Source organism: Erythrolamprus reginae, chromosome 10 (assembly GCF_031021105.1).
Source record: "Erythrolamprus reginae isolate rEryReg1 chromosome 10, rEryReg1.hap1, whole genome shotgun sequence".
NCBI classification, from domain to species: Eukaryota; Metazoa; Chordata; class Lepidosauria; order Squamata; family Dipsadidae; genus Erythrolamprus; species Erythrolamprus reginae.
Genome location: NC_091959.1, coordinates 41,936,187 through 41,950,584, shown reverse-complemented (window position 1 = coordinate 41,950,584; position 14,398 = coordinate 41,936,187). Strand labels below are relative to the sequence as shown.

General features: G+C 43.5%; 1 protein-coding gene across 3 annotated transcripts in view; it reads left to right on the top strand.

Annotated features, from left to right (window-relative positions):
* Positions 1-14,154, top strand: part of PI4KA (phosphatidylinositol 4-kinase alpha) — a 113,367-nt gene extending 99,213 nt beyond the window's left edge. For all 3 annotated transcript variants that reach the window (XM_070762829.1, XM_070762827.1, XM_070762828.1), the window contains exons 49-55: positions 1,450-1,554; positions 1,859-1,984; positions 3,196-3,316; positions 5,891-6,050; positions 8,493-8,582; positions 9,760-9,843; positions 12,647-14,154. In XM_070762829.1, the coding sequence (XP_070618930.1) occupies positions 1,450-1,554; positions 1,859-1,984; positions 3,196-3,316; positions 5,891-6,050; positions 8,493-8,582; positions 9,760-9,843; positions 12,647-12,698 (738 nt within the window). In that variant the 3' untranslated portion in view covers positions 12,699-14,154. The remainder of the gene's footprint in view (positions 1-1,449; positions 1,555-1,858; positions 1,985-3,195; positions 3,317-5,890; positions 6,051-8,492; positions 8,583-9,759; positions 9,844-12,646) is intronic.
* The last annotated feature ends 244 nt before the right edge of the window (positions 14,155-14,398 follow it).

Here is a 14,398-nt window from a genome sequence, read left to right as displayed (position 1 = left end):
CAATTAGTACATGCCCCCCCTCTGACTACTAAAAGTTATGTGTTGTTATGATTGTGTAATATTGATTGTTTTTTAAGATAAGGGGTTTTAATCATAGTTTTAATTATTAGATTTGTATCTATATTGTGTTTATTGTTGTTGTGAGCCACTCTGAGTCTCTGGAGAGGGGCGGCATACAAGTCTAATAAATAATAATAATAATAATAATAATAATAATAATAATAATAATAAGGATTTATCCAATTGTTTTCCACTAACATGTCTTCCTCACTGTCTGACTGGGACCACTCTCCCAATGTCACATCAGCCCCCTCAGGCTCTCCCCAGTCGCTTTCTGCTTCACTCTCAGCTTCCTCTGGCAGCCCCCCTGACCCAGGGTACCCTGAGGGGCTTCGCTCATCCTCTTCAGAATCAGACATGACTCTGTCTGATTGACATGACTCTGTCTGATTGTATTGCACTCACAATACAAAGTAGGCAACGTCATCAGTGATAAAAAGTGTTCGGAAACTTCAGATCGTGCAGAATGCAGCTGCGAGAGCTATCATGGGCTTTCCCAAATATGCCCATGTTACACCAACACTCCGCAGTCTGCATTGGTTGCCGATCGGTTTCCAGTCACAATTCAAAGTGTTGGTTATGACGTATAAAGCCCTTCATGGCACCGGACCAGATTATCTCAGGGACTGCCTTCTGCTGCACGAATCCCAGCGACCAGTTAGATCCCACAGAGTGGATCTTCTCCAGGTCCCGTCAACTAAACAATGTCGTTTGGCAGGACCCAGGGGAAGAGCCTTCTCTGTGGCGGCCCTGGCCCTCTGGAACCAACTTCCCCCAGAGATTAGAATTGCCCCCACTCTCCTTGCCTTTCGTAAGCTGCTTAAAACCCACCTCTGCCGCCAGGCATGGGGGAATTGAGATACACTTTCCCCCTAGGCCTTTACAATTTTATGCATGGTATGTCTGTATGTCTGTTTGGTTTTTATTGTAATGGGTTCTTAACTGTTTTTAGTATTGGATTATTATTATATGCTGTCTTATTACTGTTATTGGCCGCCCCGAGTCTGCGGAGAGGGGCGGCATACAAATCCGATAGATAGATAGATAGATAGATAGATAGATAGATAGATAGATAGATAGATAGATAGGGAAGGTGGTGAAGTAGAAGAGGAGGACTATGGAGTAATTGGTGCTCTCTAAGCCTGGTTGTTTTCTTGCAGACATTTCATGACCCAACTAGGCAACATAATCAGGACTAGAAGAGAAAGGAGGAGGAGAGGGGAGAGCTGTGGGGTCCTTGGTGTTTTCTGAGCTTGGTTGCTTTATTGTAGACTTTTCATCACCCAACTAGGCAACGTAATCAGGACTAGAAGGGAGAGGAGTGGGGATGCTTATGTTATTTGGGGGGGAAAATCACCCTTCAATCCTTTTTCTTTTGATGCTCGACAGGACATGTTGGCCTTGCAGATCATCGATCTGTTCAAGAACATATTTCAGCTGGTGGGCCTCGACCTGTATGTTTTTCCCTACAGAGTGGTAGCTACTGCTCCTGGGGTGAGTATGAGAATAAGAATTGGTATTAGTATTGGTATTAGAAGAGAACAGAGAATAGAATAGAATAGAATAAGGAATAGAATAGAATAGGGAAGAGAATAGAATAAGGAATAGAATAGAATAGAATAGAAATAAGAAATAGAATAGAAAAGAAATAAGGGATAGAAAATAGCGAGGGAATCTACCTACCAGGTTTTCATCTGGCTAGCATCCTTAATCTGGACAGCTTCAGTACATTATTTTATATTATTATTATTATTATTATTATTATTATTATTATTATTATTATTTCCCTTCTTTTTAGTGTGGCGTCATTGAATGCATTCCAGATTGTACTTCCCGAGACCAGCTGGGCAGGCAGACCGACTTCGGGATGTACGATTACTTTACTAGGCAATACGGAGACGAATCAAGCCTGGCCTTCCAGAAGGTATTTTTTGCGCGACTCTTTACCGATGGAAGAGAATATTTGTCGTTGTGGGTTGAACTGGTGGCGGGGCTGTTTTCTTGCAGACCTCTCATGACCCCACTAGGTAACTTCATCAGCGCTAGAAGGGAATGGGATGTGAAAAGAAGGACGGAAAGAGAGAAAGGGAGAAGGAAGATTCTCCAACCTTGAGTTGCAGGCATTTCATGACCCTACTAGGTACGGCCATATTTGGACAGGGAGTCATTGCTCACAGTCACTCATGCCCTCATCACCTCGAGGTTCGATTACTGCAACGCTCTCTACATGGGGCTACCTTTGAAAAGTGTTCGGAAACTTCAGATCGTGCAGAAGGCAGCCGCGAGAGCCATCGTGGGGCTTCCAAGATTCGCCCACGTTTCCTCAACACTCCGTGGCTTGCATTGGCTGCCGATCAGTTTCCGGTCACAATTCAAAGTGTTGGTCATAACCTTTAAAGCCCTACATGGCATTGGACCAGATTACCTCCGGAACCGCCTGCTACCGTACGAATCCCAGCTACCGATAAGGTCCCACAGAGTTGGCCTTCTCCGGGTCCTGTCGACTAAACAATGTCGTTTGGCGGGCCCCAGGGGAAGAGCCTTCTCTGTGGCGGCCCCGGCCCTCTGGAACCAACTCCCCCCAGAGATTAGAACTGCCCCCACCCTCCCTGTCTTTCGTAAACTACTGAAGACTCATTTATACCGCCAGGCATGGGGGAGTTGAGATAGCTCTTCCCCCTAGGCCATTACAAGTTATGCATGGTATGTTTGTGTGTATGTTTGGTTTTATAATAGGGGTTTTAGTAGTTTTTTATTATTGGATTGTACATGTTGTTTTTATTATTGTTGTTAGTCGCCCTGAGTCTACGGAGAGGGGCAGCATACAAATCCAATAAATTATTATTATTATTATTATTATTATTATTATTATTATTATTATTATTAGGTAACATTATCCCTGCTGCAAGGCAGCGGGGATCATGGAGAAGGGAAATAAGAGGAGAATTTAGAGAGGTGCCCTAGGTTTGCCATCAGTGTGACATACCACCTCTATTTTTTTTTTTAATACAAACGTTCATAGTCTTCTCTAATTTCTACCTGTTTTAGATACTCGGCTTTGGCCTGCCGAGCGCCCGTCGTACAAACCCGTCTTTCTCAATATTGCCAATGTTGTCACCCCCCCTTTTTTTGCAGGCTCGCTACAACTTCATCCGCAGTATGGCTGCCTACAGTCTCCTGCTGTTCCTCTTGCAAATTAAAGACAGACATAATGGCAACATCATGCTGGACAAGTATGGACATATCATTCACATTGGTTAGTTTATTCCTTGGAACTTTGTGTGTGTGTGTGTGAGTGTTCATCCTTTTAACTGGAGGAAGCCTGTCTTCTCCAGAACAACATTGTCCTTCAGTGGAAGATTGTTTGCACTTGGGGTAGACCACCTCCTGGGACAACACAACTGGCATCGGGTTCTAAAACTCTCATCTCCTCAAAGTCCCCTTTGATGGTCTGTGAAGATTCTCAGCCATCATCCTCAATTGTGGTTGTGCTGAAGGGTGGGGCTCCCTTTTATATATATATATATATATGTTTTTCTATCAACATCCCCAAAATATCTATTATTCCTTGGCTCTATCTTGATCAAGTATTATTAAAAGAGTGATTGCAATTTATTTTTCATATTTACATCACAGATTCTACTTAACATATAATCTTTTACGTTGTTCCATCGCACCATCAGCTTCTCCAATTTATTCTTATCAAAATTATTTAATCTTATTTCCATAATTTCAAAATGTATGTGATCCACCATATACCAGTACCAATTTTGTAGTGTCCATTTTGTAGAATCTTTCCAACCTAATACCATCACCGCTTGAGCACTTTCCAATGCTGCGGTTTTAATTTCCTTAAATTCTCCTAGTTCTCTATATTTGATTAAAATTGCTATTTATTTTGTAATAATCCAATTAATGTTTAACATTTTATTAATTTCATTCTGGACTACATTCCAGAATTTCTGAATTTCTGCACACTCCCAAATCATATGCATAAAAATCCCTTTTTTCTGGCATCCGTGCCAACATATGCCCTTCTCTTTCCCCTGGAAGTGTGCAATTTGTACAGGTGTATAGTACCATTTATGTAAGATTTTTCTTCTCATCTCTCTAACTCTCGTATTTTTAATCTTGTATATATTTTCTATTATTTCCTTCATTTATCTTTCATCTATTTGTAAATCATCCTGCCAACATCTTGTTAAACTTTTTGTTACTTCTTCTTCCATTTGCAATAGCATTCTATATATACTACCGGCTTGTGCTTTACTTTCATTTGTCTTTTCACTTATTATTTTTTCTACACTATTTTCTTCCCGTAAGAAGGCTTCTTTATTCTCACTTTTGTTTAAGTATGTACATATTGCATTGATCTGCAACCATTTCTGTTTGCCAATCCACCATTCCAATCTAGTTCTACTAACTCTTCCATCTTTCTCATATAATTGCTCAATTCTCGTTATTCCTTTACTATTTAATATTTTAATAATTCTACTTAGATTAACGTCATCCCCTATATTCAATACATGTAACGTTGATAGCCTGGATACCTTTATTCCACTTGTCCTCTGCCATTTAAGCCATATTTCTAAACATGCTTTAAAAGGATCACTTAAGGTACTGGTTTCAATTCTACTCCAATTTTTAAATAATAGTTCTTTATTATTTATATTATTAATTTATTTTTCTATTCGTACCTTTTCTAATCCTCTTGTATGGGTGGTGGGGGTGATGGGGTGTGTGTTGTTAGGTGATGGGCACATGCACTGTGCACTGTTATATGTTTGTTTTATGTAAACTTTTAAAAATCAATAATTTTTTTTTTTTAAACATCCCCAAAATATGAACAAGCGGGATGATACCTGCCACCTACCAGACATCTGGAAACTAGCCCTCATTAACAAACATATCTCAGCCATAGAAACTGAAACCAGACTCAGAACACACATTGCAAAACAATCAAGTAGCCTGCAGGCTCCAACTTACTCAGGATATCATGCCTAATCCACAATCATTAACTAATCAGCATACCTCAGCTACATCAACGACCCCAGGTGTTACCCCACTGACTCACCAGGAAGTTTCTACACAGCAGGCAATTGCTGAGCCATCAAACCACATCCAGCCACCAGTATTTATAGAAGGAAGGCAGCTCAGGTCTTGCAGTGTTCGCCTTAGAACAAGGACAGAAACACCAGCCTGAAGATGACGAATGGGACCTCGTTGAAATGTCGCCAGAAATTTCCAAATCCTACACGGCAAGAAACCCGAATATGCCAAGACCGTCATACCTGTACCCGTGAAAATCTACGAAAACAAATATATACATATACACACACACACACACTGCTCAAAAAAAATAAAGGGAACATTCAAATAACACATCCTAGATCTGAATGAATGAAATATTCTCATTGAATACTTTGTTCTGTACAAAATTGAATGCGCACAGCAGCAGGTGAAATTGGTTGTCAACCGGTGATCTAGAGCAGTGGTTCTCAACTTTTCTAATGCCGTGCCCCCTGTTGTGGTGACCCTCAACCATAAGTCTAGCGCCAATTCTCCCAACAAAGCTTTAAGCTGATTGGCAGGAAGGTCAGAGGGACACTCCCACTGTCAACACCTGATTGGTCGGATTGTAAATATATGTTCCAAGGCGCCAGAATAGAAGTTTTAGTTCCTAATACTGGGGGAAATTTTGTCTTTCCCCCTGGTCTTCTTAGGCGGCCCCTGTAAAACGGCCGTTCGACCCCCAAAGGGATCCTGACCACCCAGGTTGAGAACCACCAACCTAAAGTACACAGGTCAACGTCTTCCTCCTTCTCGACAGATTTTGGATTCATGTTCGAAAGTTCTCCCGGTGGGAACCTGGGTTGGGAGCCCGACATCAAGCTGACGGACGAGATGGTGATGATCATGGGTGGCAAGATGGAAGCCACGCCTTTCAGGTGGTTCATGGAGATGTGCGTCCGGGGATACCTGGCCGTCAGGTGAGGAAGCTTCCGCTTGGGTTTCCTTGTCTCGAAGTTTTGCATTCAGCCCTTTTTCCCCCAAAAACCCTCTTGCAGGGAGACCAATTTTAGGGAAGAAAATCCCTCCAGGTGATTCCGAAACTTTTAGACACCGAAACTTTTAGACACTGAGTGCCCAAACTGTGCATGCATTTTTCATTTATTCAATTTTTTTAATGCCGCCCTCCTCCTTAGACTCAGGGCAGCTTACAACATGTTAGCAATAGCATTTTTTTTTAACAGAGCCAGCCTATTGCCCCCACAATCCCGGTCCTCATTTTACCCACCTCGGAAGGATGGAAGGCTGAGTCAACCTTGAGCCGGTGATGAGATCTGAACAGCTGACCTGCAGATCCAGCAGTCAGTTTTAGTGGCCTGCAGTACTGCCCTCTACCCACTGTGCCACCTCGGCTCTATAATCTGCACATACGTGCATTAGAGACCTGAAAACCAGCTGGCAGGTGTGAGGCAGGGCATCCCAACACCGGCAGTGTGGCAAGATCTTTTTATTTCATGAGCTTCTGTTCAAAATTTCCAAAGGAAACACCATGGAGATCTGACCAGTGCCAGCAGAAAGGAATGGAATGGAATAGAATAGAATAGAATGTTTCCAAATGTAAAATAATGCACTTGGGGAAAAGGAATCCTCAATCTGAGTATTGCATTGGCAGTTCTGTGTTAGCAAAAACTTCAGAAGAGAAAGATTTAGGGGTAGTGATTTCTGACAGTCTCAAAATGGGTGAGCAGTGTGGTCGGGCAGTAGGAAAAGCAAGTAGGATGCTTGGCTGCATAGCTAGAGGTATAACAAGCAGGAAGAGGGAGATTGTGATCCCCTTATATAGAGCACTAGTGAGACCACATTTGGAATTCTGTGTTCACTTCTGGAGACCTCACCTACAAAAAGATATTGACAAAATTGAACGGGTCCAAAGACGGGCTACAAGAATGGTGGAAGGTCTTAAGCATCAAACGTATCAGGAAAGACTTCATGAACTCAATCTGTATAGTCTGGAGGACAGAAGGAAAAGGGGGGACATGATTGAAACATTTAAATATATTAAAGGGTTAAATAAGGTCCAGGAGGAAAGTGTTTTTAATAGGAAAGTGAACACAAGAACAAGGGGACACAATCTGAAGTTAGTTGGGGAAAAGATCAAAAGCAACATGAGAAAATATTATTTTACTGAAAGAGTAGTAGATCCTTGGAACAAACTTCCAACAAACGTGGTAGATAAATCCACAATAACTGAATTTAAACATGCCTGGGATAAACATAGATCCATCCTAAGATAAAATACAGAAAATAGTATAAGGGCAGACTAGAGTCAAAAAGAGGACGGGTAAAATATTTACTGACCCCTCACATCCTGGACACAAATTGTTTCAACTCCTACCCTCAAAACGTCGCTACAGAGCACTGCACACCAAGACAACTAGACACAAGAACAGTTTTTTCCCGAATGCCATCACTCTACTAAACAAATAATTCCCTCAACACTGTCAGACTTTCTACTAAATCTGCACTTGTATTCTACTAGTTTTTCTCATCATTCCTATCACCCATTTCCTCCCATGTTGACTGTATGACTGTAACTTGTTGCTTGTATCCTAAGATTTTTATTAATATTGCTTCTTCATTGCTTATTTGACCCCTATGACAATCATTAAGTGTTGTACCACATGATTCTTGACAAATGTATATTTTATTTTATGTACGTTGAGAGCATATGCACCAAGACAAATTGTGTGTCCAATCACACTTGGCCAATAAAAATTCTATTCTATTCTATTCTATTCTAGATGGACCATGAGGTCTTTTTCCGCCGTCAGTCTTCTATGTTTCTATGTTTCTATTTCATGAGCTTCTGTTCAAAATTCCCAAAAGAAACACCATGGAGATCTGACCAGTGCCAGCAGAAAGGAAAGGAATGGAATGGAATAGAATAGAATAGAATAGAATAGAATATTTTATTGGCCAAGTGTGATTGGACACACAAGGAATTTGCTCTCAAGGTACATGCAAACAACAAAGTGGTAGGTCATAGATATAAATCATGGTTACAGTCATGAATCATAAGATACAGAAAGATCATAAGGATAATACAAAACAGTTCTATAGTCCATGGATCCATAGACATGACAGTACTGTGAGAATTAGGTGTTCAGCAGAGTGACGGCATGGGGGGGGGGAATCTTTGTGTCTAGTTGTTTGGGCATGCAATGTCCTATAGTGGCATCCTGAGGAGAGAAGTTGAAACAGGTTATGAGGTCCCTCCCGTACCCCTGTACAAAATGTTGTGGGTTGTGTGTATACGTTTACTTCTCTTTTGCTGTGGTCTTCATCCTATTCTAAATAAATAAACTACTTCCTGGCGGTGGATGAGACCAACTATGCCTTCCCTTCTCTTTCTGTCCTTGCAGACCTTACATGGACGCCGTGGTTTCTTTGGTTACTTTGATGTTAGACACCGGATTGCCCTGTTTTCGTGGACAGACCATCAAGCTCTTGAAGTAAGTGGGCTGCGCCGATTGGCTGGGAGCAGAAACAATGGGCGGGTCTCATTTAAGCTAAGCAAGAGCTTGATTGACTTAAAGAAGAGGAGGTTGCTTGGGTTGAGGCCCTTGGTCTGGTGGGGTGGATGGAATTCAGCCCAAAGCTTGGAAGAGAGAAATGGTACTCTTCCAAGAAGCCATCAAAGGTATATTCGTCCCTTGATGGCTTCTTGGAAGATATGGTCCAATTTTATTTATTCATGGTACCTTTGAATCAGTCTTGACTCCTGGTAACTACCTGGAGAAGTCCTCTTGGCATTTTTTAGGAAAGGAGAAAGCGACTGGCTGCAAGTGAACTGACATCTTTTATGCCTAAGGCAAGTCTAGAACTCACCATCTCCTGGGGATGGGCCCAAAATCACCCAACCTGCTTTCATGCCTAAGGCAGGACTAGAAATCAGAGTCTCTTAGTGATTGGCCCAAAATCAACTTTTATCCCTAAGACACGACTAGGAGGCAGTTGGCTTTTATTCCTAAGGCTGAACTAGAAGTCACCATCTCCTGGTGATTGGGCCAACCTGCTTCCATAACTAAGGGAGGAGTACAACTCAACAGTTCCTGGTGATTGGCCCCAAATCAGCTTTCATCCCTAAAACAGGACTAGAAGGCCGTTGGATTTCATCCTTAAGGCAGGACTAGAATTCATTGGCTCCTGGTGATTAGTCCAAAGTCACCCAATTGGCTTTCACACCTAAGGCAGGACTACAACTCGCCATCTCCTAGTGATTGGCCCAAAGTTACCCAGTTGGCTCTCATCCATAAGGCTGGAGTAGAAGTCACCATCTCCTGGTGATTGGCCCAAAGTCACCCAACCTGCTTTCATGCCTAAGGCATAACTAGAATTCATAGTTTCCCATTTTCTAGCCTGGTGCCCTGCTGGTTGGGGAACTGTGGGAGCTAAAATCCAGACATTTTAGAAGTTTGTATGGTTGAGAAGAACATCGTATTAAGAATTATAACTTAGTGAGAACAGGGCTACACAACCCTGGATTCTCAGATTATACATTGCCAATTTAAGGGTCTTTGCAGAAAAATATCAGCAACCACAATTGCCCTCTTGCTTGTGAGGAAATGTGTCGAAGTCAGGACTTTTTGCAGATCAGTCTCAATGACCTCCTCTGGTTTTCTCAAACAGGAACAGGTTCAGCCCCAACATGACGGAGCGAGAAGCTGCCAACTTCATCATGAAGATCATTCAGAATTGCTTCCTCAGCAACAGGTAAGCCTGCTTCCATCTCCGCTGTCCCATTTGTGGCCCAGCAACGAAAGAGGGGCGACGGGAAGAATCGTACCTTTCAGACTTAACAAGATTCTGTCAAGGTAACTTTGCAATACAGTGGTGCCTCCACTTAAGAACTTAATTCGTTCCGTGGCGAGGTTCTTAAGTAGAAAAGTTTGTAAGTAGAAGCAATTTTCCCCATAGGAATCAATGTAAAAGCAAATAATGTGTGCAAACCTATTAGGAAAGAAATAAAAGCTTGGAATTTGGGTGGGAGGAGGAGGAGGAAGAAGAGGAGGAGGACAGTCGCTGCCGAAGGAAGAAGGGGAGGTGAAGGGAATAAAAAAAATGCAAAATGTTAAGGCTTAAAAAAACAAAGAGGGACTCTGAGGCGGTGAGGAGGAGCATGCGCCTCCCATACATCCAGCGCGAGGCTACCTCCCATACACTGCGCCAGAGAGAGGAACCCAGGGGGAATGGCAGGAAACTGGTTGGGCCTTCGTGCCGCTCTCAAATTTCCTGGGAAATTTTTCCGGGCTAGGGTTCTTAAGTAGAAAATGGTTCTTGAGAAGAGGCAAAAAAAAATCTTGAACACCCGGTTCTTATCTAGAAAAGTTCTTAAGTAGAGGTGTTCTTGGGTAGAGGTACCACTGTATTTAGATATTGCAAAATATTGCAAAATATAGATCACCTGGGTGCAGGGGCGGGTTTTTAAAAATGTTAGCAAAGGCTTCTTTGCCTGGTTCATGGGTGGCCGTGGCCATGGTTGGTGGTCAACCTCCTGCACCACGGTGGGCTCCAGAGGGGTTCCTTGAGTCTCCAGCAGGCTGAAAACGGCCTCCCCCAGGCTGCAGAGGCTCCCCAGCAGAGCTAGAGACAAAGGCAGAGCCTGTGCCATCTGTCAGCTCTTAGATGGAGAATCAACAGCCCCCAGATCTGGAGATGGCTGATGAGAAAGAGGAAGAAGGAGAGGAGAGCAGTGGAAATCTATGGGCCAGTCCTTGGGACGGAAGAGCCACCGCTGCTAGCAAAAGCCCCACCCTAGTTCTGTTGATAGAAGGCAGCATGGCAGAGATGAATAGATGTAGCAGACAACGCTTCCTCTACCTGCCAGACAGACGTTAGTTAGCCTGTGTTCAGAGATAAACATTTTGCCGGGACTGCTGGCACTCCTAATCAAGGAATAATTTATTTAACTTCAGAGCAATGGTGGGCAGTAGGTCATCTAGTCCAGTGATGGCGAACCTTTTTCTCCTCAGGGGCTGAAAGAGCGTGTGCGCGCGCTTTCACACATGCGTGAGTGCCCACACCCATAATTCAATGCCTAGGGAGGGCGAAAACAGCCTCCCCCACCCCCTGGAGGCCCTTTAGAGCAGAGGTCTTCAAACTTGGCAACTTTAAGACTTGTGGACTTCAACTCCCAGAATTCTTCAGCCAGCTATACTGGCTGGAGAATTCCGGGAGTTGAAGTCCACAAGTCTTAAAGTTGCCAAGTTTGGGGACCCCGGCTCTAGAGGCTGGAAACGGCCTTCTTCCCAACTTCTGGTGGGCTCAGTTGGTTCATGTTTCGCCCTCCCCAGATTCCAAAGGCTTCCCTGGAGCCAGAGGAAGGTAAAAACGCCCTGCCCCATCCCCCTGGAGGCTCTCTGGAAGCCCAAAACGCCCTCCCAGAGCCTCTGTGCAAGCCAAAAACCAGCTGGCTTGCACACACATGCACGTTGGAGCTGAGCTAGGGCAACGGCTCGCGTGCCAGCAGATATGGCTCAGTGTGCCACCTATGGCACCCGTGTTATAGGTTCTTCATTACTGATCTAATCCAACCCAACCCCCTTCTATGTTTGATGACATGTCCCCCCTCCGGCATTGCTGCAGCAAACCTTTCTCCAGAGGTGCCTTCGATAGCAAAGCTTGTCTGTTTCTCAAGTCCCAGAAGAAACCAAATTTTCAATCCCAAGTTTAGTTTAGTTTATAGTTTAATCAGATTTGTATGCCGCCCCTCTCCGCAGACTTGGGGCGGCTCACAGCAATAGCAATACAATGTAAGACAAATCCAATATTTAAATTAATTTTAAAAACACCACAAATTAAAACCAATCATACACACTAGCGTACCATGCATAAATTCTATAAGCCTAGGGGGAGGGAACATGTCAATTCCCCCATGCCTGACGACACAGGTGGGTCTTAAGGAGCTTACGAAAGGCTAGGAGGGTGGGGGCAACTCTGATATCTGGGGGGAGTTGGTTCCAAAGGGTCGGGGCCGCCACAGAGAAGGCTCTTCCCCTGGGTCCCGCCAAACGACATTGTTTAGTTGATGGGACCCGGAGAAGGCCAACTCTGTGGGACCTAACTGGTCGCTGGGATTCGTGCGGCAGAAGGCGGTCCCGGAGATATTCTGGTCCAGTGCCATGAAGGGCTTTATAGGTGATAACCAACACTTTGAATTGTGACCGGAAACTGATCGGCAACCAATGCAGACTGCGGAGTGTTGGTGTGACATGGGCATATTTGGGGAAGCCCATGATTGCTCTCGCAGCTGCATTCTGCACGATCTGAAGTTTCCGAACACTTTTCAAAGGTAGCCCCATGTAGAGAGCATTGCAGTAGTCGAGCCTCGAGGTGATGAGGGCATGAGTGACTGTGAGCAGTGACTCCCGGTCCAGATAGGGCCGCAACTGGTGCACCAGGCGAACCTGGGCAAACGCCCCCCTCGCCACAGCTGAAAGATGTTTCTCTTTCAGCTGTGGTAACATTTCTGACAAAAGCCTAATTATTTTCCCCTCTTCTTCTTCTTCTTTTTTAGGAGCAAGACCTATGATATGATCCAGTACTACCAAAACGATATTCCATACTAAAATGGAGGGAGAAGCCCCCCGCGATCGCTTCCCTTTCCCTCCCAGCCTCGAAATGCGCGTTTCTGAGATCGCTGTCTCCTGCCCTTCGAAACCAGCCCTGTGTGCGTGTTTGCATGCCAACTTGGGTTGCCCCCCTTGTGGTAGTGGATACCCGCAACAATCAAACCAACATCTTTAGCTCGTGCCTTTCGTCTTTGCTGGGACCCTCGCGTGGCGTAATCCGTCATCTAGAAATTAGCCGCAGTCGTAGATTCTTTAAAAACTCGTTGCACTTTGTGAAGTCGGGCAGATTTAAAACCTTGAGAGGGTGTCAAGCAAAGTCCGTTTCTTGGCTTGTCTCAAAGCCAGGATCTTTTGAAGTGGCGGTTCTAGAGCATCGGATGCAAACCAGGCGTTCTAGAATTATAGTGCAGAGCTGTGGAAGAACGATTGCTCTGACGTAATGCTGTAGAAATTGTAAGGATAATCATTTTGCACTTGTCGGTGTGAATCACTTGTATTTTGCACTGTAAATCCCCTTGCTCCATGGTCAGTATTTCTTATTTTGAAGAAGAATGTATCCCACCCCATCCCGCCCTTTTGTGTGGTTTTAAAGAGAGGCACTCTACTGAAGAGAGGTTATATTTAATCTTAAAAAAAAAACAGAATAAAAATCTTAGGATATTTGCTGCACCAGATTTTTTTTTAAACTCTGAAACCCATCATCCCTATGAACTTTCAAGAAAACACTGATTAGCACCTGAAGATGCTGGTGGAAAAATTATTTATCGACATTTGCAACAAATTCTGTAAAGGAGATAATCTAGTTTTAATTGGACATTCGATTTTATTTCTGGTTATTTCCCGAAGTGAGCAAATGGAAGGGCCCTTGGACGCTATCTTTTAATTAAATAGAAATTTATGTAAAATAACGGCATATGGGAGGAGTTAGAGGCAAAATTGGCAGGTTGGGGGCGGAGAAAATTAACCAGTGGCATTTTATTAAACTTTCTCAGAAAGAGAATTCCTGTAGAGAAACACAAAGCTTCAACTGAATGGCTACAAAAAGTTTTCCTAAAGACAATAAATGATTGGTAAATTTTCCCATCAGATTTTTAACACCCAGTTTTGGTCCAGAGGCGACTCTGTGACAGCCTTAACAAAATTATGATACAATTAGTGAAATATAAAATATCCAGCAGATCGTAATGTTGATCAAATTGGATTCGATCAAGGTTTGTTTCGATGAAAAGAGATGCTCTTTCTGGTAGCTCCGCTCACTTTGGGAAATTTAGACCCACCGTGGTCCTTGAGGGTCAAGGGGTTGACCTCCTGTATAAAGAAAATCTGGTGCCAAGATCCTAAGATGTTCGGGGCAAAAGGAAGGTGGAGGTCCCATCCCACCTAAAGAGCATTTGGCAGTGGGAGAAAGCTTGTATATATTTTCAGAGTCAAAATTGAAAAACTTTTAAAATTCCTTTCTCTCTTGAGCCTTTAATTCAAAGCTCTGACCTCAATTTTCATGTTTAGTTGTTTGAATTCTCTCTCTCTCCTATCTATCTATCTATCTCCCCCCTCTCTCTCTCCCTCCCTCTCCCTCCCTCCCTCTCTCTCTCCCCCCTCTATCTATCTATCTCACTCTCTCACACACTTTCTCACACACACACTTTCTCTCTCCATCCATCCATCCATCCATCCATCTATCTATCTATCTATCTATC